Source organism: Castor canadensis, chromosome 7, assembly GCF_047511655.1.
Source record: "Castor canadensis chromosome 7, mCasCan1.hap1v2, whole genome shotgun sequence".
NCBI classification, from domain to species: Eukaryota; Metazoa; Chordata; class Mammalia; order Rodentia; family Castoridae; genus Castor; species Castor canadensis.
This window is the reverse complement of record NC_133392.1, coordinates 60,680,155-60,702,913: the sequence shown is the minus strand read 5'-3', so window position 1 is coordinate 60,702,913 and position 22,759 is coordinate 60,680,155. Positions and strand designations below refer to the sequence as shown.

The window sequence follows — 22,759 nt, the reverse complement described above, 5'->3', positions numbered from 1 at the left end:
CATACAACGGAATATTATTCAGCCATAAAAGGAATGAAGTAGTTGATTATGGTGATGCACACCTGTAATTCCAGCACTGTGGAAGGATGATGGAGGATGGTCTAGGGTTCCAGGCTAGCTTGAGCAATATAGTAAGGCACTGTCTCAAGAAGACCAAAACAAAAACAGAAAAGGAAGAAGTATTGCTACATGCTACAACATGGATGAACCTTGAAAACATGATGCTAAGTAAAAGAAGCCAGGCACAAAGGGTCAAACAATGTGGAAGAGGGGGAGAGGATTTGGTGTTACTGTTAATAGGTTTTATTTTGGGGGCCAACATGGTGAAAATATTCTAAATTGATTGTAGTCATAGTTGCATAACTGTGACTACATAAACACCCTTGAATTGTACAGCTTAAGTAGATGGATTTTTATAGTATGTAAATTATGGCTCAATAAACCTATTACCAAAAAACATCATTGTACATGAACGTGAGTTATTAACAATGGTAGAAAGGAAGCAGAGGGCACTGTGAAGAGAGGCCACCTAGAAAAGACTGACTATGGACTGACAGGGCAAAGAAGCAGAGGCGCCTTCCAGGAAAGGGGAAGGCCCATGCAAACCTGTAGAGGAAGGAAGGAAAACCAAGGCTGAGAAAGATGTCAGTGGTAATACCTTATCAGATGTTTGTGCTAGAAACTAGAATGATGTCATCTGAGTCTCCATAAAAACCATTCCCTCAGTCAGTCAATTATGTGCTAGCTACTGGGGATGCTATAACAAAGGAATGCTATTATTATCCTTTTTATGCATATAAGGATTAAATTACAGGCTGGAGGCGTGGCTCAAGTAGTGAAGTCATGGGTTCAAACTCCAGCACCACAAAAAAAAAAAATTGAATTACAAAATTACAGAGCTAGTAAGTGGAAGAACTGGGATTCAAACCCAGGCTAACTCAAGAACCATTTTCCAAGAAATGTTATAATCTTATACATCCCCACAAATAGTCATGAAGGAAATCAGAACACACCACCCCAAGACATGACAATTCTGCATAGCAATTCTTGGATGCTGAAGACACAAGAGAAATAGCAGCTGCAGAAAAGGTCACTGGAACTGCCTTCTAGCAGCAATTACTGGCAGCAAGCCCTATCAATTCCTATGGAAAAGGTGCTTTCTGAGTGCCAGGAGGAGAAGATAATTCTTATCAGCTCCAACATGGTACCAGAGGAACCAAATCTGCAAACAACACTTACTCTATTGTGTCTTTTTCCATACGATTGGCCTTCTGTATCTGCTGGTTCCATACTGGAGGATGGTAACCAACTGTGGATCAAAAATATTTTGGAACTCTGTATTGAACATGTACAGGTAACACTGTGCCTTAAATGATGTAGTATAACAAATACATATAATTTACATTGTATTAGGCATTATGAGTACTCTACAGATGATTTAAGGTATATGGGAGTGGCTGGGGGTATAGAGGTGGGTGGCTGGGGGTACAGCTTGGTGGTAGAGCATTTGCCTAGTATGCACAAGGGTCCTGAGTTTGGTTCCCAGAACTGAAAACATTTTTAATTAAAAAAAAACTATACAGCAGGGTGTGTATATTATATATGCAAATACAACACCATTTTAATAAGGGATTTGAGCATCCTCAAATTTTGGCATCTGAGGGGTGTCCTGGAACCAATCCCCCATGGATACTGAGGGACCAACCATAACTATGTATATAAACATTCACAGAAATAGATTTACATATTTTCTGTGTACATTCTATCATATCTATATATTCTATAGAACGTCTATATACTCTATAGTGTCTTTCTATTATTATTTTACAGGGCTTAGAAGCCTTTTGTATTTCCTTTTGTATCTGTTCTTATTTGCCTAATTGTTTATTGTGTTATTATTCTTTGTGTTAATTTTTTAGTTATAGCAAACACTTCAGATAATCACCTTAAGAAAAATTTATTTTGGCTTACAGTTTCAAAGGTTTCAGTCCAAGGTCAGCTGGCTCCATTGTTTTGGGCCTGAGGTGAGGCAGAACATCATGGTGGGAGGAACATGTGGTGGAAGAGGCTTCTCACCTTTTGGCAGCCAGGAAGCAGAGAGAGACAGACATAGGGAGAGGCCAGAGACAAGATAAGCTCCTCAAAGGTATGCATTTCGAATCCACTTCCTCCAATTAGGTCCCATCGTCCACATGCTTTTCTTGACTCATTTTCGGTGTTTTAGGTTTGCTTCTGGTGGACTAGAGAGGCCAGGCTCAGCCACAGAACTCCTGCCCTGCAAGCTCAAAGCCCTGGGTTCAAACCCTAGTACTGCAACCAAAAGAAAAAAAAAAATTTTGCTTCTGGTGTCAATGATGGCACCAGATGTCATTTAAATTTTTTATTTTTATTTGGTAAATTTATCAGTCTTTCCTTTATGGCTTTCTTCATGGATTCTGGATTTTAGATCACACCCAGAAAAATCTTTCTCATTTCAAAATTATGAAGAATCCATTTTTCTTCTATTTTTCTAGTATAACTTAAAATATACAAATGTGTAAGTCAGGATTGAACCCAGGGCTTCAGGCATACTAAATTTGTACTCTACCAATGAGCTATGTTCCTAGCTGAACATATGCAAAGCTCTGAAGCACTTGAAACTTACTCAGTGTACTATGTCATTTATGGACACAACCTGGTTTTTTTTTTTTGACTATCCAATTGTCTTAACCTTTTAAAAATTATTTCTTTAAGAACACATAATAGGAACATTTATTGAGAATATATTCTGGGAAAATTGCTTTACATGCACAACAATTTCACCCATTTTAAAGGTGGGTGCACTGGAGCCAGGGCCATTTGTCAACTTGCCCAAGGCTGCTGAGTTGGTAAGTAGAGTTTGTAGTTTTCCTGAGAATCTGCCTATGTGTTCCCTCTTCCCCAAGAGCCCTCTAAGCAATCTAAGTCATCCTTGGGTTTTGAACTTCCACATTTCTTGCAATCAAGCTCCCACCATAGCTAGTAACCCAATGTGTTATCTTGCACTGGGGAAGACCTGTGCCTTTATGTTACAAAATTTGGGGTTCATGGACAAAGTCCCCCTGGTTTGTCCAAAGGTGGTAAGAAGCCTCATAACATAGATTGAACCCTTTCTTTGTCTGGGCAAGATTCAAACTCAAGCCAGTGCTGGTGGGTCATGCCTGTAATCTTAGCTACTCAGGAGGCAGAGATCAGGAGGATCCGTATGAAGCCAGAGAGATCCTCTCTTGAAAATACCCAACAGAAAAGAGATGGCTGAGTGGCTAAAGCGGTAGAGCACTTGCCTAGCAAGTGTTAGGCCTTGAATTCAAGCCCCAATACTGCCAATAAAATAAAATTAAATTAAAAAGATTCAAACTCAACACCCAAGACCCACAGGATGAAAGGAGGTGTTATGTGGCTGAACAGTCTAAGACACTAGTCCAGAAGACTCTGTCACCTGAACAGAGAACTAGACAGAGACACAAATTGCAAAACAGTAACAAAACTTAATTGGAAGGAAAGAAAGAGTTAGGAAAAGGAAAATCACTGCCAGAAAAGCAGTGGGCTCCGGCCTGATGGCAAGGAGGCATTGACTAGCAAAACTTTACTGAAAGAAAAGGAAAGAAGGAAGCACTGCAAATGGAAGCAGTGGGCCGTTCCCAGGTGGCACAGAAGCATTGATTTCTTTGTTTAAGCCCAATTTATAAGTTGTAAGGCAGGAAAAATCGGGGCAGTCCTTAGGGAGGAGCTAGGGTGGCTGGCAGGTATACTTAGCACAGTCTTATCACACAACATGGGGTAGTCTGCACATGTGCTTATGCTAATATTTAGGTCTTTAATTGCATGAGAAGTGACCAAATGTTCATGAGGTCCTAAGTAAGAGACTTGGCCTGGGAGGTCAAATGGGAGGCAGTTTTTTTTTTTTTTTTCCCCACAAGTCAGGTATGCCCAAAGGCACCTCTTCTGGATGATATCTTGCAATTATATTTATGACCACCAGGGCATTTATGATTTAGAGGGGATTAATTGCTCTGGAGATGGTTAAGGGCTGTGCTGGGGTGCATGTTAGCTTTGTATGCTTAAGAGAGCCCCTGGTAAGTTATTTTCCCTACCTGCTAACCTGTCTCAGAGGGAGAAGGTGGTGAAATAGCCCACCCAGCCCTCCTCTGAGTATTGTTGGAGTGCCAAGTGTCATTTTAATTTTCCTTCTCCAGGAACTTGGGTCTATTTCTGAACTTCATTCTGTCCCTTTGGCTTGTCTTTCGGTGCACTAGTTTTAACTAGTTATGGAGGCTATTATGTTGCAATAACTGATGGCGCTAACTCCCTTCTCCTTTGTCTTTCTCAGAGCCTAATTTGTTTTCAGACTAGTTTATTTATGTTTTAGAATTTAGTATGAATTTTAGAAATGAATTAGGTGCTTTACTCATACGTACACGCACAGCCCGGGATGGTCTCCAGCACCAACAAAAATCTCCACACTCTCCCCTATCCCCAAGTAACTATTTTTGTTTGCAGTGCTGAAGGTCAGTCTCAGGGCCTTCCACATCCTAGACAAGTCTTCTGCCTCTGAACTACACCTCCATCCCTTAACCTATTAATTCTACTGGTACTTTTATTGAGATTATGTTATAAGTTTATAATTTGCTTAAGAAGATTTGAGACCTAAGTGTCTAAAAACATCTTTTCATCTGTCCATTCAACTATTACGTATAAAGTGGGAGTGACACTGATACCAGTCTCCCAGGCTGTCCGCAGAACCAAATGAGAAATTGCACAGCGGGACAGGTTGCTCCGTCACTTCTCAACTGCATACACTTGGGCTTGGTTACTTGACTGTTTTGAACTTCGCCTCTTTCATTTGTCCAATGGACATAACAACCGTACCTGTAATGAGGGTACCGGAACTTAAGTGCTCAATAAATACTGTTTTTCTAAGCAAACAGATTCTTCCAGAGCAGGGAAAATGTGATTTAAAGCAAAAGCTTGGTGGCATCCACCCGAGGACGAGGCCCCAAAGCTAACTCTTTTTTTCCAGAAGCCATCTAACCGTTGGTCTCCCCTTCGGACTCCTCAGTGTGTCTGGGAAGGCAGCAGGATTGGCACCGAGAGTCAAAAGCCACCACAGCCTCTGAAACGCTGCCCCAGCCAGCAGGGACCGGTAGTGCCACGTATCGCGCGGCCTGCAAGCCCTACAAGAGTAGGCGGGGCCAACTCGAGGCACGCCTCCAATCGGGGTACGTCACGCCTTAGGCCCGTCCCCCCACCGCCTGAGTGGCTGGTGGAGAGGTTCCCCGGGCAGAGCAGCGTGACGCTACGAAGGGGTGTGGCAAGCACGCACCCGGAAGTCTCGGGGGAGAGGGGGTGACGTATATCCGGCGAGTTGCTGGCGGCCCCGGGTGCTGCTGGTCTGTGTGCTGTGAGGGAGGGTCCAAGCCGTCCGCCGACACCGGAGGAGCCCCTCGGGCCGTGAGTCAAGGGGCCTTGGTGGAGGAGGCAGCCGGCGTCCGAGGGGCTGGGGCGGACAGCGGGGAATGTCGGGATAGAGGCCAGCCCGGACGGGGTTGGGGGGGGAAGTGACACGCAGGCGGTTCTGTGGGGCCACGGGGCCGGTTCTGGGCGGGGACGGGCCGACTCGGCCCGGTCTCCTCAATCTCCTGTCGGCCTCTGGGGTAGGGGGCCCACCTGCATTCCTCTCGGGAGTCTTGCAGCTGCTGGGCCGGATAACAATTTCCTTGCTTACACTGTGCGCCCTGGTTTACAAAACGCTTCGTGTTCTCTGTCTCCGATGAGCCTCAGTCCTCAGTGAGGGTGATGGGATTCCTTAATGCTCATCTTGTTTTGTAGATTCAGGGACTGAGGCTAGGCAAGGCCCTGCAGCTGCAGGTGTGAACTCTCCAACCAGGTGTACAGGCTCCTAGTCCAGGGCTCCTCCCCACACTAGCTTTCTGTTGTCATCTCGTGTCCTGTGTGGAGCCCTGTGTTTTCTCCTTCCATCTCCCTATTTTTCCCTCTCTTCTGTGCATGGAAAAAATTCCCTCATGGGCGTTTGGCATAGATTAGTGTTTTCATGACTGTAGCCGAGGTAAGGCTGGTACCAAATTGCCTCTGAGTCGTCCCTTTTTTTTTTTTTTTTTCTGTACTGGAGTTTGAGCTCAGGGTTTCACGCTTGGTAGGCAGACGACGCTCTACTTCGTGAGCCACTCCGCCAGCCCACGTCTCAGTGTTCTCCTTTGCTCTTGTCTTTTTCCTTACAGGGAATGAATCTGCTTAGGATGATACAGGAGGTTTTGGGACATTGCCATGGGGCTGACCCTTGACATTTACCCCTGTAGCTAAGTAGAGTTTCTTAGCTAAAAACCAGTTGTTTACTACTGTAGATCTGTCTGGAATGCAGTTTTGAATTTGCCCTGAGTATAGAAATGTGTAAATTTTTTAATAGGTTAATGGTCAGTTTGGCGATGCTTCTCCTTTGAATCAGTCCAGCCTGAAATGTGTAAGTTTTCATTTTAGGTGAAGCAGTGTTTTTGCTGGTCTTTAGAGCTCTTAGAGAGTAGTCTAACTTGCTATAGGTGGATCAAGAATAGAAAATAAACAAGATGCTAATTATTTTAAGACCACCCAAAAGATGTGTGTTGGGAAGACTTTGATGGTGTAGTTGGTAGGTTATGGAAGTAAGTTTCCTTTTTTAAAAAAAGCAAGATTGTGATTCTTTCAGGAAGGGCTTTGACTTTGGTGTTAAAAGAGGAGGGTTTAAGTCCTGGAACTGTTACATTTTTCAGCTGAGCAATCTTGAACAAGTTGGCTAGTCTAGGAATGTCCTCATCTTCATTTTGTTAAATGAGGCCAATAATCCCTGCTTGGTAGAGTTGGTGTGAGGATGAAACGAGATGTTTGTGCAGGTTCTGTATAAACTCTAAAACTACTGAAGACTTGGTGTAGATCCTGAGATCTCAAGGATGGACGAGCCATCAGGGCCATTTCCTTAACTTGAGTAGCGCTGAGTACATCCCAGCTCTGGATGCAGTACTTGAAGAGTTTCTTCAAATACTTTCCATAGATCATTTTGGAGGGAAGATTCATAGAATTTTTTTTAAGAAGAATGTCAAGGAGAAATAAATTGTAGTCAAAATAGTTCAGTTACTGTAAGAAATTTCTTAAGGTGTGGGGTTTTCCCATTGTGCTCTTTGCATAATTCACCTGGTTGGGAATAGTTCTAAAATGTGGTAAAATTTTAAAAAGAGCCTATAAAGTGCTGACAACAAACCAGTGTAGTACACATAAATACACAAGGGTTGGGCGGTAGAGGGGTGGTCAGAGTGAAAGTGACCCTAATGAGGAGTGCTCTGTAAAGGTGAGCTGTTCAAGCAATAATTGACAAGAGATGGGGGAGGATGTCTGATTTGGGTAGACTGCACAGGAAAGGCACATTGTTCTTTTATTTACCTACGTTAAACGGCAACTTAAATATAGGCCCTTTGCAAGTATATTTAAGCTATTGGATTTTTTTTTATTATTTTTCAAAGATTTATTAGGATACCATTAAAAGGGGGGATAATAGCAATTGGCTGCTCCATAAAGGAACAAAGCGCCAAGTTAATTGGATTTCTGAAAGTGCTATATTTCCAGACAAATATTATTTATCATGCTCGTGTGTTCTGTTTTTCTGCCAAGATATATTTGAATATTAATGAAAAGAACAAAACAAAACTTTAGTATCTTTACATAGAACCTTTTTCCTTAGTTTGTACCTTCACCCAGACTTGTACTTTATTTGTCCCTGTATGATAGGAGCTAAGGAAAGTAAGCATTAAGTAGGCCTAAGGTTTATAGGTCTGGCCACAGACCTGATAAAAAGAAAGGAAAAACATTTATTATCTCCGTTTTTTAGCTTCCTCTTCAGTCAGAATTTTCTGAAGACTATAGGGGGAGCGGGGCATGTCCCTGTTATTCCAGCTACTTGGGAGGCTGACATAGAAGGAGGCTTGAGCCCAAGCACTCTAAGTCAGGCTGGTCAATACGGCCAGACACTGTCTCTTATACCCTGTCTCTCTTATAAAAATATGTGTGTGTGTAAGAATGCTTTGTGGGTAACCCCTTTCCCAGTTGTTAAAAGTTTTAGTGATTGCAGTTGGTCACATCTAGTGTAAAGCCTGTGATGTGTTGAGGTGTTCCTGCTGATGGAGAGGAGTGAAAGTAATGATTTTTTTTTCTTCACTAAATCAGATAGAGGCAAAAATTCAGTGTGATCAGAAAATGTAATGCTAAGAAACCTTAAGACCTACCAGTATCTCTAGATTCTTCCCTCTTAACTTCACTCAGAGATACATACAAGCAATAGGATCTGAGATCAGGTCCAGTACTCAGAGATCCTTTTGCTTGTATATAGACCTGTTAGTAGCTTTGGGTTATTGTTTGGTGTAGTCTTTGGGAAATAGTAGGAAAAATGGTGCTAATATCAGTACTAATTAAGATACCTATTTATTTAGGAACCTACTGCTATATTATGAATGAGTTGTTTTTTTTTTTCTTTGACAGGATTGGGGTTTAATTGAATTCAGGGCTTTGCACTTGTAAAACAGGCACTCTACTGCTTGAACCACACCTCCAAGTCCGTTTTTGCTCTGGTTATTTTGGAGATGGGGGACTTGAACTATTTGCCTGGGCTGGCTGTGAATTACAGTCCTCCCAATTTCAGTCTTGATTACAGGCATGAGCCACCAGTGCCTGGCTGAGCATTCTTATTTTAAGAGAATAAGAATTTGTAAAATGTACTTGATTATTTATGTTATGAAGGGATTGTATACCTTCATGGTTCTGTACAGTAAGTTGAAAAAAAAAATCTGCAAAAGGGGTTCGATAAATAATTGTTTTAAGAAGAGATAGTATTGGTAAGTGGAGCAGGGCAAATTGGGCCAGCAAATAGGATTTTAAGTGACTTTATTTAGTTATTGATTTTTGTGGTACTGGGGTTTGAATTCAGGCCTACAGCTTGAGCCACTCCACCAGCCCTTTTTTGTGATGGGTTTTTTCCGAGATAGGGTCTCTCAAACTATTTGCCCGGGCTGGTTTCAAACCATGATCCTCCTGATCTCTACCTCCTCAGTAGCTAGGATTACAGGTATAAGCCACCAGTGCCAGGCTAAGTGATTATTTTTTACAGCTGTTTACAGGATAGGGTAATATACTTTTCATTCCTGTTTTCTATGTAGTGCATCTATATGGACTTTTGATCCAAATTATTATTACTACTGTTACTATTATTATTATTATTTTTGGCAGTACTGGGGTTTGACCTGAGGGCCTCACACTTGCTAGGCAGATACTCTACAGCTTGAACCACTCTGTCCAGCCCTTTTTCATGTTGGATATTTTCAAGATAGGGTCTTGTGAACTATTTGCTCAGGCTGGCTTCAAACTGAGATCCTCCTGATCTCTGCCTCCCAAGTAGCTAGGATTACAGGTCTGAGCCACCAGCACCTGGAACTGATTCAGATTATTGATGAGACTAATTTCTTAGAGGCATTGCTGACTGGTAGACAGAATTGGTGTATCTAGGGAATGTGAACAAGCAGCTACCTGGAGGAGTGAATCACACAGTAAAAGAGGGAAGTATATCTGTAACCTCTAGTTCTCTGAGTTTCAGATTGATAACTATTAGGAAACCATGAATTTGTGTAGACATGAGACTCTTATAGATATCCTTCCAGGGCGCAAAATTCTTGTCTTAAGGGGGAGAGAGGTGAGTTTATATTTTTTGTGTGCTTAAACTAGAAGAAAAGGGCCTGTGAATATGCATAGGGAATAAGAGTTAACTTTGCCAGAACAGTGTTGGCACTCAGAAAGCTAATGTTTGCTACTTTCCTATTTTCTACAGGTAGTAAGCATTAATAATGTCTTTCATCTTTGAGTGGATCTACAATGGCTTCAGCAGTGTGCTTCAGTTCCTAGGTAAAGACATTTCCTTAAACTATTTTGTAGGTTTCAAATTTTGTGCACTTTCTCCCAACATTTAAATACATGCAGCTTTTGGTGTGTACAAAGACAATTTATATGGAAAATTCCTTTCTCTTTTAGGACTCTACAAGAAATCTGGGAAGCTTGTATTCTTGGGTTTGGATAATGCAGGCAAAACTACTCTTCTTCACATGCTCAAAGATGACAGATTGGGCCAACATGTTCCAACATTACATCCGAGTAGGTTTGAAAGTACCAGGTGACCTTTTGATCTTTGAAAATCATTGTGAGGCTTGGAGGATAAATCCTTAATTAATGTAGTTCTTTTATTAAAGAGCATTCTGAGCTCCCAGAAGCCAGCTCACTTTGAAGTTACTTCTAGGAAATACTCAGGTCATATACTCTCAGCTTCTGGAACTTTGCTACATCTAACAAGTTCTATAATGGGATACATCTCTCAAAGATTCTTCTTAAGAAGCAGAGAACATCTTGGGGGAAAAGAAACTAGGTTTTTTAGACTAGGTTAAGAAGGTTATCACTCCTATATCTTTTTCTTTTTTTAATGAAGGTGAAAACTTCATTAAGTTTTACATTAGTATTGGTTTATAGCCCTGCCAGTTGGGCTTGTGGTTGGAAAAGTTTATTTATTTTCTCTCTCTACTTTTTAAACATTTTTTCAGCATCAGAAGAGCTGACAATTGCTGGAATGACTTTTACAACTTTTGATCTTGGTGGGCATGAGCAAGGTAAGAGATTCAGTGGAAGTATGGTTTGATTTACATAGTTCATTTCATGCTCCTTTCCTCAAACCAATCTGTCATTTTTACCTTGTAAATTACTTGTATTTACGATTGGAATCTTACTTCAGCAAAATTGTTTTATCTACTTTTTTTTTTTTTTTTGGTGGAACTGGGGTTTGAACTCAGTACTTTGTGTTTGCAAAGTAGGTGCTCTACCACTTGAGCCCACCTCCTGTTCATTTTGCTCTGGTTATTTTGGAGATGGGGGGAGTTGCAAGAATTACTTGGTGTGGTTGGCCTGAAACTGTGATCCTCCTGATTTCGTCCTCCTAAGTAGTTAGGATTATAGGTGTGAGCCACTGGAACCTGGCTTCTTAAGTAATTTCAAGCTTGTCAAAATTTTTTAAGTAATTTCAAGCTTGTCAAAAATTGCAGTATATGCAGGGAATTCCATTGTCCCAATTTATTAGTCTGTCTCTCTCAAATACTGATGTTTAATCTTTTCCTGAATAATTGGTGAGAACATGATGCCTCCCCTTTATTTCTTAATACCTTAGGGCCTATTTCCTAAGAATAAGAGTATTCCCTTAATAATCATAATTTTTTTATCAAAATTTTATCTACTCCATACTGTGTATTTCTTTTTTGTCAGTTGTTCCATAATCTTTTATAGCATTTGTTCCTCAGCAGGGGAGTATATCACATACTGTAGTTAGTTACCAAATCTCTTTTGTATGCTTTGTTCATTGGAATACTAACATGTAAGAAATTAACTTATTGTAAGAAATTTCAAACCTATCAAAAGTTGCCAAAATGACATAGTAGTTACTTATAATCACTGCAGTCTAAACTGTTACTTTTATGAGGCTGGAAGTATGGCTTGCATAGAGTGCCTGCTTAACAAGCACAAAGCCCTGAGTTCAAACCCCAGTACTGCCAAAAAATAATAATAAACTGTTACTTTTGTATGTATTTGCCAATTTGGGACCATTGGAACATTTTCTTCTACTGTGTTGCTCTTCTTATAAGTCCTTTTTGCCTTACCCAGGCTATGTCTGTTTTCCAGATTCCCATTAGGTATTTTGTGTGTGCATGTGTCTGTGTGTGTTTCCCCTGCTGTTGGAGATCAAACTGAAGGCCTTGTGTATGCTAGGCATGTGTTGTACCTAACTTCTAACTCCTAACCCCTCTTCTATATATTTTATACAGACTGGGAATCTTTATCTGATGGACACTCAGTTTACACTTGGCAAGACTGTAGGTGTAGAATTAAAACATTTAAGATGTGGGAATAAATATCCTGGTTAAGTTTGGAAGAAAATAAAAAACTATTGAGATTCTGTCAATTGTTATTAAGAAGTCTTTTAGAACTTTTTTTTCCCCACATTGCCCTCTGGAACATTGTAAGTTAAATCTAATAATAGTTTTTTTAAAAAACTATAGTTAAAAAGTAGCATATTGGTAGTTTCCAATTGTTTAACCTAATAATTTTATACTCAGTGATTTCATTAATATATTACATTTACTTAACTCAATATTTATATCTTGAAAAATCATAAATGATGTATGATTACAATCACATAAAATACCTGTGCAGAAAAAGATTGGATGAACCATATACCAGAATGTCAATGGGTGTGTTTTTCCGGAGGGATTGTAAATTTTTGTTTCCTTTTTTTCTGTAATGAGCTTGTGTTCTTTTCATTTGGGTAGGAATGGGTATTTGGTGTTTTCTGCTTATTTCAAAAAAGGATTTATTTATAATTGCTTATAAATTCAGAGCTAGATAAACCTGAACCAAGATAATCTGAGAATGCCAAATGAATAGACACCAGATGTCTTTAGATACTGGAACTGGGAATTGTAGATTATTTGTGTAATAAATTTAGCTTTTGGGTTTTGTTGAACAATAACAGAAGGGAAAGTGTGGAAGGCCCCACTTTCAGAAATGATCAGGTAATTGTTATTTACCATTGAATGTAGACATACTTCCTTGTTCATTCCATTGTAATGACGAGAAATGAATGGGTAGAAATTGTAGTACAATTAAAGCACTACTTCCTGACATTTATTACCTCTTGTCACAAAAGAAAACCAAAAATCATTCTACACCTATAATCTTGGTACTTGGGAGGCTGAGGTAGGAAGCTGAGAGTTCCAGGCCAGCCTGGTTTATATAGGAATATCCTGTCACAAACAGACAACAAAAACAACAACAACAACATTTCTAGGACTTTTGGGTAAATATGGGAGGCTATAGTAACTGGCCTGGGGGCTTCAACCACCTTTTAGGCCCAGTACCCCTGAGGGCTCAACAGATAAGTGTGTGAACACATACATGTTAGTTGGTTAGGAGCTAACTTGGGACTAAAGTTGTGTGGACAAGTAATTTGTATCCTGACTTTTTTTTTTAAAGAGAGGTTGCAAACAAAATTGGCTACAGGTCACTTAAATGAGTCAAATTGATTAAGTGTAAGACACTAGGGAGTGGGGAAAATTGGTAAGCTAAAGAACTCAGACTTCATCTAAAGGGGTAGCCACCACTTGTTCACCTCTAATGAATATTGGCATGTGGTTAAGTAGGCATAGGATTGCTACATGTTGCTTTTTTTTTTTTTAAAGGAAGGTAGAAACTACAGAAATAAAGTTTAGCTTATGGACCATTAGTTTGCATCCTGTGTTTTAACTTAGCTATTGACCAGGACACGGAGAATCCATACGGATTGAAACCAGCCATTTGCCCATTTTATAGAAAATTGAGAACCTAACAAAAGATGTGAATGACCTCTACAAGGAAAACTATACACTTCTGAAGAAAGAGATTGAGGAAGATTATAGAAAGTGGAGAGATCTCCCATGCTCATGGGTTGGAAGAATCAATATAGTAAAAATGTCTATACTCCCAAAAGTAATCTACATGTTTAATGCAATTCCCATCAAAATTCCAATGACATTCATTAAAGAGATTGAAAAATCTACTGTTAAATTTATATGGAAACACAAGAGGCCACGAATAGCCAAGGCAATACTCAATCAAAAGAACAATGCAGGAGGTATCACAATACCTGACTTCAAACTATATTACAAAGCAATAACAATAAAAACAGCATGGTACTGGCACAAAAACAGACATGAAGACCAGTGGAACAGAATAGAGGATCCAGATATGAAGCCACACAACTATAAGCAACTTATCTTTGACAAAGCAGCTAAAAATATACGATGGAGAAATAGCAGCCTCTTCAACAAAACCTGCTGGGAAAACTGGTTAGCAGTCTGCAAAAAACTGAAACTAGATCATGTATATCACCCTATACCAAGATTAACTCAAAATGGATCAAGGATCTTAATATCAGACCCCAAACTCTTAAGTTGATACAAGAAAGAGTAGGAAATACTCTGGAGTTAGTAGGTATAGGTAAGAACTTTCTCAATGAAACCCCAGCAGCACAGCAACTAAGAGATAGCATAGATAAATGGGACCTCATAAAACTAAAAAGCTTCTGTTCATCAAAAGAAATGGTCTCTAAACTGAAGAGAACACCCACAGAGTGGGAGAATATATTTGCCAACTATACATCAGACAAAGGACTGATAACCAGAATATACAGGGAACTTAAAAAACTAAATTCTACCAAAACTAATGAACCAATAAAGAAATGGGCATGAGAACTAAACAGAACTTTCTCAAAAGAAGAAATTCAAATGGCCAGAAAACACATGAAAAAATGCTCACCTCTCTAGCAATATAGGAAATGCAAATTAAAACCACGCTAAGATTCCACCTCACCCCTGTTAGAATAGCCATCATCAGCAACACCACCAACAACAGGTGTTGGCGAGGATGCGGGGAAAAAGGAACCCTCTTACACTGTTGGTGGAAATGTAGACTAGTACAACCACTCTGGAAAAAAATTTGGAGGCTACTTAAAAAGCTGGACATCGATCTACCATTTGATCCAGCAATACCACTCTTGGGGATATACCCAAAAGACTTTTACTCCAGAGGCACCTGCACACCCATGTTTATTGCGGCACTATTCACAATAGCCAAGTTATGGAAACAGCCAAGATGCCCCAGCACTGACGAATGGATTAAGAAAATGTGGTATCTATACACAATGGAATTTTATGCAGCCATGAAGAAGAACGAAATGTTATCATTCGCTGGTAAATGGATGGAATTGGAGAACATCATTCTGAGTGAGGTTAGCCTGGCTCAAAAGACCAAAAATCGTATGTTCTCCCTCATATGTGGACATTAGATCAAGGGCAAACACAACAATGGGATTGGACTATGAGCACATGATAAAAGCGAGAGCACACAAGGGAGGGGTGAGGATAGGTAAGACACCTAAAAAACTAGCTAGCATTTGTTGCCCTTAATGCAGAGAAACTAAAGCAGATACCTTAAAGCAACTGAGGCCAATAGGAAAAGGGGAACAGGTACTAGAGAAAAGGTTAGATCAAAAAGAATTAACCTAGAAGGTAACACCCCCACGCACAGGAAATCAATGTGAGTTAATGCCCTGTATAGTTATCCTTATCTCAACCAGCAAAAACCCTTGTTCCTTCCTATTATTGCTTATACTCTCTCTACAACAAAATTAGAAATAAGGGCAAAATAGTTTCTGCTGGGTATTGAGGTGGGGGGAGATGAGGGGGCGGAGTGGGTGGTAAGGGAGGGGGTGGGGGCAGGGGGGAGAAATGAACCAAGCCTTGTATGCACATACGAATAATAAAAGAAAAATGAAAAAAAAATTTTTTTGTTGATGCAAGTATAAACTTTGTCTTTTAGCACGTCGGGTTTGGAAAAATTATCTCCCAGCAATTAATGGGATTGTCTTTCTGGTGGACTGTGCAGATCATTCTCGCCTCATGGAATCTAAAGTTGAGCTTAATGTATGTATATATATATTTCTTTTCTTGGCCTCTATTTCTTTCAAGAAATACAGTTCAGTAGTGCCAGTTAGCATGTGGTCAAAGTCCTAGTCACAAGAAGAAAATGTTTTGAAATCAAAGACCTTGTTTTTCAATGTCCCGAGGAACCTCAGTTTGAACTTGAATAAATTAACTTCAGAGTGTATCTATCATAAGTTGACTGTATGGCCACGATTAATCAGAACACTCCTCCTGCAGTTTATGCCTGTTGTTCCAGCATAGTTAATGGCATACCCTTTCATGTAACACATTTGGTTACCTGAATGTGGTGTTGGCATAGTGAACCCCTTGAAGAAATAATGGAGTTCTTTGCATTTTTGAATCTGCCTCCTTCTGCGGTTATGCCTACTACCCTTCCTCTGTATTACTAGCCAGACCTTACCAGTCTGTTGGCAGTCTTCAATTTTTTGGTCTCATTTATCCTTTGATACTATCAAGGACTCACTTCAGAATTTCTCCTTTGTCAACATTGCCTTTTCTTGGCTCAGTGATTTCTATAATGATGATTTCTAATTATTCCTATTCTTTTACCGTATCTCTCTTCTTTCTCTTCAATTTATAACTGTTTCCCTGCACTTTTGTTTCTGGCAATTTGAATCTGTCTCAAGTGTATTTTAAGTATGTTTCTCAAGTCTCGATGTGTTGCCTCATGTGGAATTTCCTACCGGGAAGTCCTGTTGGCTCTGGCTACTCTTCCTTTCCTTAGACTCCCCTTTACACTCTTGATTTTAGTGCTTTCTCTAGCTGGTATTTCTCAGTTCCTTTCACAAGCACTTGTTCCTCTGTTTAGCCTATAAATGTGGTTTTCCCCAGGGTCTGTACTTTCTCCCAGGCTAGTCTCATGTACTCCTGTTTATCTGCCACCCACATCAGTGACTCCCAGATGGAGTTCTTTTGTTCAGACTTCTGAACTCCAGTCTCCTGCATAATGCTGCCTACTATTCAGTTCCTCCTATGGACTCTTCCTCCCAGAATGAAGCTATTCATCTTCCTCCACCACCTTCTTGGACCTGCTGTCCAGGAACCCTTGAATTATAGACTCTGCCACCACTCTGCCATGTACTTTAATTCAAGAAGGGACTTTTTTGGACTTGTCATTGCATTGCTTAATATCCTTAACAGTTTTCTATCACCGTCTACAAATCTTTTGCGTAGTATGTAAGATCTTCTTTCATGATCCTTCCACTGTTTTTTAACTCCAGCATCCATCCTTTCTGCTATCTACCTTAAACTACATTCCAAACATACAGAACAACTTGTCCTTCCTTGAATATATGCAAGGAAGCCCTGCCTGGCTTCCTCACCTGTCCCTCTTCTCACCACCTCCCTTTTGCTGTTTCCTTTGAAAGGTCTCAGAGTTCAGGTATGATTACTTCTGGGAGGCCATCCCTGACTTCTTAGACTGTGTTTTCCCTCCATCTCCCCCTTAAATATATGTTGTCTTCACTAATTTTTTTGTAGGTCTCTTCCTTACATGGTAGGACTTTGTCTTATTTCCTTGTGAAACCCCTGTATCTAGTACAGCTTTGAACACCTATTAAGTACTTTGTCAGTACTTAATGAGTGACATCCTTACTGTGATTTGTGTGACATTTCTTAGAATTCAAGATGGATCAGAGCATGTTCCTTTTCATCCTTTCAACTGTGGTTTTCCCTTCTAGCTTTCCCGTCAGAATTAGATGCCCATTCTTGAAATTTGTGCCAGCTTTCACAACTCTCTTTTTCTTTGGTGGGGGGCAGAATACTAGGAATTTAACTCAAGGTCTTGCATGTACTAAGTAATGCCCCCAGCCCTGGTTTTCTTTATGAGAGGAGGGTTTTTGGCAGTACTGGGGTTTGAACTCAGGGCCTCGTGCCTCCTAAGCAGGTGCTCTGCCACTTGAGCTATGCCCCAATCTTTAATAGTTATTTTTGAGATAGGGTCTCATGTTTATACCTTGGCCAGTCTGTACTGTCATCCCTTTGTTTACACTTCCTGTGCATTTACACTTCTCATGTAGCTGGGATGACAGGTCTGTATCACCATGCTCAGCTGCTGATTGAGATGGGTGTCTTACTAACTTTTTGTCCAGGCTGGTTTTGAACTGTGATCCTCCTGTGTAGCTAGGACTGGTTTTCAACTCAAAATCCTTCTCTTCTGCCTCCACCTTCTAAATTGCTGGGATTGCAAGTATATACCACCATGCCTAGCTTTTTTTGCTTTGGAGATAGCCTCATTACGTAGCCCAGACTGGCCTCGAACTTACAATGCCTCAGCCTTCTGACTGCTGGGATTACAGGTGTGAATGCTGGGGTTACAGGCATGTGGCACCATGCTTGGATCTAGACTCCTCCTTTGTCTGTCTTTTAGACATTTTCTTCACTTCTTTCTCCAAAATGTGTCTGGTACTCTTCATTAAAATGTGTCTTACCGATCATCTTCTCTTACTACTTGTGAATTCATTGTCCTGACTGAAAGTGTAGATTTTATTCACTCACTTCTAGATTGGTGGTCTTTGGGTCTAGTGCAGCTAACATTTCAGACTGGCACCATAATGTGGGTTTTCCCCTCCCATCCCACTTACTCTCACTGCATGTCAACTTAAATGCTTCAGTCCAGCTATAGAGTACTCCATGTGGCTTTGTGAATTCTTACCCTACTACAAAACCATTGCTTATGTTCTTCTTCCTCCTTTTCACTTAACAAGTCCGGCCCTTCCTCAGAGCCTAGCTTTGGTTTTGTATCTTTTTCTAAGACTTTCCTCAAGCCCAAATTCCCCTGATTTTGTTTTAGTATTAATATTCTATCCTAATTCATTGTGACACTCAATTGTTTACTATGTTGTGTTCTTACTTAGCTTTGTTAACATAAAAATGAACATAGAATGGCGATTTCTTAAAGACAGGGTATCTCTTACCTTGCCTTCTATGTCCCTGTCAGTGTCAAATAGTGCTTTGCACACACTGGGCACTCAGTGACTATTCTTGAGTTCCAGTAGTCCTCTCAGGCTCTGTAGTATTCATTATTCCAAGACAGCTGAGTGGATATTCTGAGGATGGTTTGTGGCTGAGCAAATCAACTCAAAGTGAAGGTTGGGATGGTTCTGTCTTTTGAATAGACAACTTTCAGTGGAATTGTTGAAGTAGTTAGGGGATTTTTACTTAAAGCCAAAGTGAACCTTTCATCAGATTCATAAGATGGTCAGATTTTTTACTTCGCATATGATTCCTTATGAGACCAATAGAAGTCAAAATTTTCATTAATCTGGTAGGTTTTTGTAGGTTCCTCACTTAACTTTCCTTTATGCTGTCTTTAGGCTTTAATGACTGATGAGACAATATCCAATGTGCCAATCCTTATTTTGGGAAACAAAATTGACAGAACAGATGCAATCAGTGAAGAAAAACTCCGTGAGATATTTGGGCTTTATGGACAGACCACAGGAAAGGTAAGAGAAATATATTCTGGAGGTATAGAGAAGATGTCCATCATGTTTAAAACACTGATGTTTGGCTATCTAAAATTCTCCTTTCAAGAGTTTAGAACAGGCTTAGGATTTATTTTAGTATGAGTATTTTGTAACTTTATTAAAGGCAGGAGAATTTCCTTTATCCATTTTCTTTTCTTTTTTTGCAGTGTTGGTGATCAAGTGCAGGGCCTCACACATCCTAGGCAAATTCCGTACCACTGAGCTACATCCCCAGACCCTTCTTTAACCATTTTCTAATAACTGAATCCTTTAGGTACTTGAGAAATGAGTAGAAAAGGCAATCTTAATCTTTTAAGAATTTTTTGATTATCTTTCAAATCAATTCTGAGAAAGAAACCCTTTCTGATTCTTGAAAGAACCTTTCTTAGCTTAGAAATCAGTTTTTTGACTGGTGATTTCAGATTATGAAGAAGAGCAATCATTTATATCACTTTCTAAGTGTTAAAATCAAAGTATTTGATTATTTTCATGCTCCTTGCTGAGAGGTGAGCATATTACCCCATTTTGCAAATGAGAAGAGAATGATTTGTTCAGGTTTGCACAGAAAGTGAGTGATAAATCCAGAAATAAATTAGAGTCTTCCATATCAGTAGGTTATGGTGCCTCTAACTGGAAGGAAGGCTCTTACAGAAAAATAGGCTTTTGAGAGGCTTTTATTTAATTTTTAAAAAACATCTTCCCTTTTGTGATCTGTGTTAACTTATAATTCCTTATCTTTTTGCTGTTACCTGTTTCTTTCTTGTAATGCTTCCCTACTCAATTAGTTTCATGTATTATATACACATGAATTCTGAGTTCTTAATGCCTCAGTGCAACCTGTCAGTGTATATTTCTGAATGCTTCTGAGTATGTCTAAACAATCCCAGACCTCATTCATCAATGAGCATGTTGGTTCCTTGGGTCCCAATGGCTTTTTTCTTAGTTTGTTGCCATAACTTTCCATATGAATGCTGGGTATTAAATGCTTTTTGAAGAGACAGGCGGGAATAGAACTCTGTTGCTTACGCTATCGTGAAAGCAAGAGGCCCTGGAGTAGTCATCTGTGATTAATATTTACTTAGATTTTTGTTTAAGGAACAGAAAAACTGATGTTAGTAAGCACTCTTTCAAGCTTTTCTGCTGTGGAGCTGCTAACAGGCCTTTCTTGGTTTTGTCTCCCTCAGGGAAATGTGACTCTGAAGGAGCTGAATGCCCGCCCCATGGAAGTATTCATGTGTAGTGTGTTGAAGAGGCAAGGCTATGGCGAGGGTTTCCGCTGGCTCTCCCAGTATATTGACTGATGTTTGGACAGTGAAAATAAAAGAGTTTTACTTCTCTGGACTGATCCTATTCACAGCTTCCTCATGAACTTTTCTAATAGAACAAGGAAAGCTCTCCAACCATGTCTGGCATTGAGAAGCCAAGAGTCTCTGTCAACTCTCATCGCCCAGTGGTGACATGTGCTCTTCTGCACACTGTTGGGAGGTAATGCCCCACATGCTGGTGCAGGTCAGTATCCCGGGACTCGGAAGCTGGCAGGATTTGCTGGGTAAAGCTGTGTGCCATCATGGGACACCTGAAAAGAAAAACACGTCTCACCACTGTGGTTGATTTCAAAAGAAAGTGATTCTATTTTTTAAAGAAAGTGTTGTTAATGTAATTGGTATCCCTCCTAACTTTTTGAGTTCTCAATTTACTTGGTCCAGAGTTTTCTATTCTTTTTTTTTTTTTTAAACTAGTGAATGGCATTTAGATACTTTGTAAAATTATGCACAGATACACATTGGAGGCCAGAGCTTGGGGGGTGGATTTAGCCAGCTGAATTAGCAGGTTGGTGAGAGAAGCCGTCCTGCCCCTCTAACTGCCTGGTTGGAGGTAGCATCAAGCTTGTGCATGGAAAATGAGGAAAGGAGCAGAACCCTGCAATTGAGGCAGGTTGCACTGTGGTAAGTTGGCATCATCCCTCATTGTGGAGTGGGGAGCAGATTGTTCACTGTGGAGGAATGAATGATAGAGTGGGCTGTTGTTATTATATTATTATTCTTGTAAAGTTACAAGTTTCAGCCAGTCTTTGCTTTTATACTGTTGTGAAATTTAATTTCTCTTGATAGTATCTTCGTTTTTCATTTTCAGTTATAAAAAGTTGTCTTTTGCCTCATGAAAGAGTTGAGAACATCTCTCATGTAGTCACATGCTGCACGCGTCTCACTTTTTTTGTACAGATTTTAGGGGGAAAATATTTTGAATAGCGGAGCACAGGACAAAGTTAATAGCTTAAGACCTCTTAATTTTGTGAGTTAAGGACTTTGCCATCTGGAACTGGAATACTTGGACTTTCTCAGTGGGCTTTAAAATTTCTGCTTGGAGAATTGGATCTGCTTCTTGGGCTGTTCATGAGCTCTGTCTTTTTATTACATTGTTTCTCTTCACTGGTTTTCTATTTTGTTGGTGTGCCTTTCTTCATTTCAGATGTAAGCTGGGAAAACACTAACCCCAGGACTTTGTGTGGAGTTTGAAGGCAGACTCGCTGACATCAGTGAGAGCGACAAGCAGCAGCAGCCCCATGAGGGTCACAAGCATGACTTTTTATAGCATTCCCATTTTCTTAGTGCCACGTGTAAAATTGGATTTTCATGATCTTAACTTATATTCTAACCTTGTAGTAAAAGATAAAAGACTAAGAAATGGGAGGAAATCTTTATTTATTTTCCCCTTAATACAAGGTTAGCAGTAATTTCCTCAAAATTGAAAATGATGATGCTTCCTTGTAGAGGACTGACCTTAGTTCAGTACACCCCTTTATCCAGTGGGAGGGAAAAGTGGAAAAGATACTTCTGGGGTACAAGAGTGTTATCCTTCAGTTGGATTTCTCACTCTTAGTCTTGCCTACTGACCTTTGGGGACAGCGTTCTGGTCTACTGTCAGGGAAAGAAGGAAGAGGCTGGATGAGGTATATCTGGGAATTGCGTGCATTGCATTTATAGCAATTGTGGCTGGAATAAGACAAAATTGTTGGTTTGGAAAGGGGTTAAAGCCTTAAGTGAACAAATCTAGCTAACAGTGAATGACCTGGTAGTAAACTTGCATACTTTTCATTTCCTTTGGCTAAAGGTTGCCCATACTACTCTATCCAGAGGCATGAGAAGTATGATTGCTTCAGTGTTAGTTTTCTTTTTCTTTTCCTCCTTGTCCCTAATCACTTTGTAGCAAGCTAGAAAACTGTGGACTCTACATAGGGCAGCTCTTTGTGAAAGTGGTTTACTTTGGCCACCGGAGAAAGAGACTGTTGAAAAGTCACGTGGTAGCAGTCTGTTTCTTGCCCCACAGAACACCATTCCTAAAATAAGGTAGCTGAAAGAAGCTGCTGTGAGGAGTGAGGCTCCGACAGAGGATCAGAGCCTTGTACAGGAACTCCCATTAATTGAGACTTTTCATTCTGTTTTATCAGAGTGCATATATGTCCTATTTCAGCAAAAGTAAAACAGTCATTTACAAAAGAAAGTCAATCTGTATCCTAAGCATTTTAATAAAATGTTAAAAACAAATTTGCTATTTCTTTTTTTGCTTTTATTCTGGGTTTAAGCATATAATGCCATCTGCTTAGGAGAGGGAAAAAAAGTTCTTCCTTACAGGAAGAAACATTTAGAATGGATGTGAGAGACTTGAATTTTG

At 40.0% G+C, this 22,759-nt stretch overlaps 1 protein-coding gene across 1 annotated transcript; it reads left to right on the top strand.

The window, feature by feature from the left end:
• The first annotated feature begins 5,321 nt into the window (after positions 1-5,321).
• Positions 5,322-22,632, top strand: Sar1a (secretion associated Ras related GTPase 1A). The gene is made up of 7 exons (XM_020162048.2): positions 5,322-5,469; positions 9,878-9,951; positions 10,078-10,197; positions 10,638-10,703; positions 15,496-15,599; positions 18,935-19,066; positions 20,272-22,632. The coding sequence occupies exons 2-7, from the start codon at positions 9,894-9,896 to the stop codon at positions 20,386-20,388; spliced, it is 597 nt and encodes a 198-aa protein (XP_020017637.1). The 5' UTR covers positions 5,322-5,469; positions 9,878-9,893; the 3' UTR covers positions 20,389-22,632.
• The last annotated feature ends 127 nt before the right edge of the window (positions 22,633-22,759 follow it).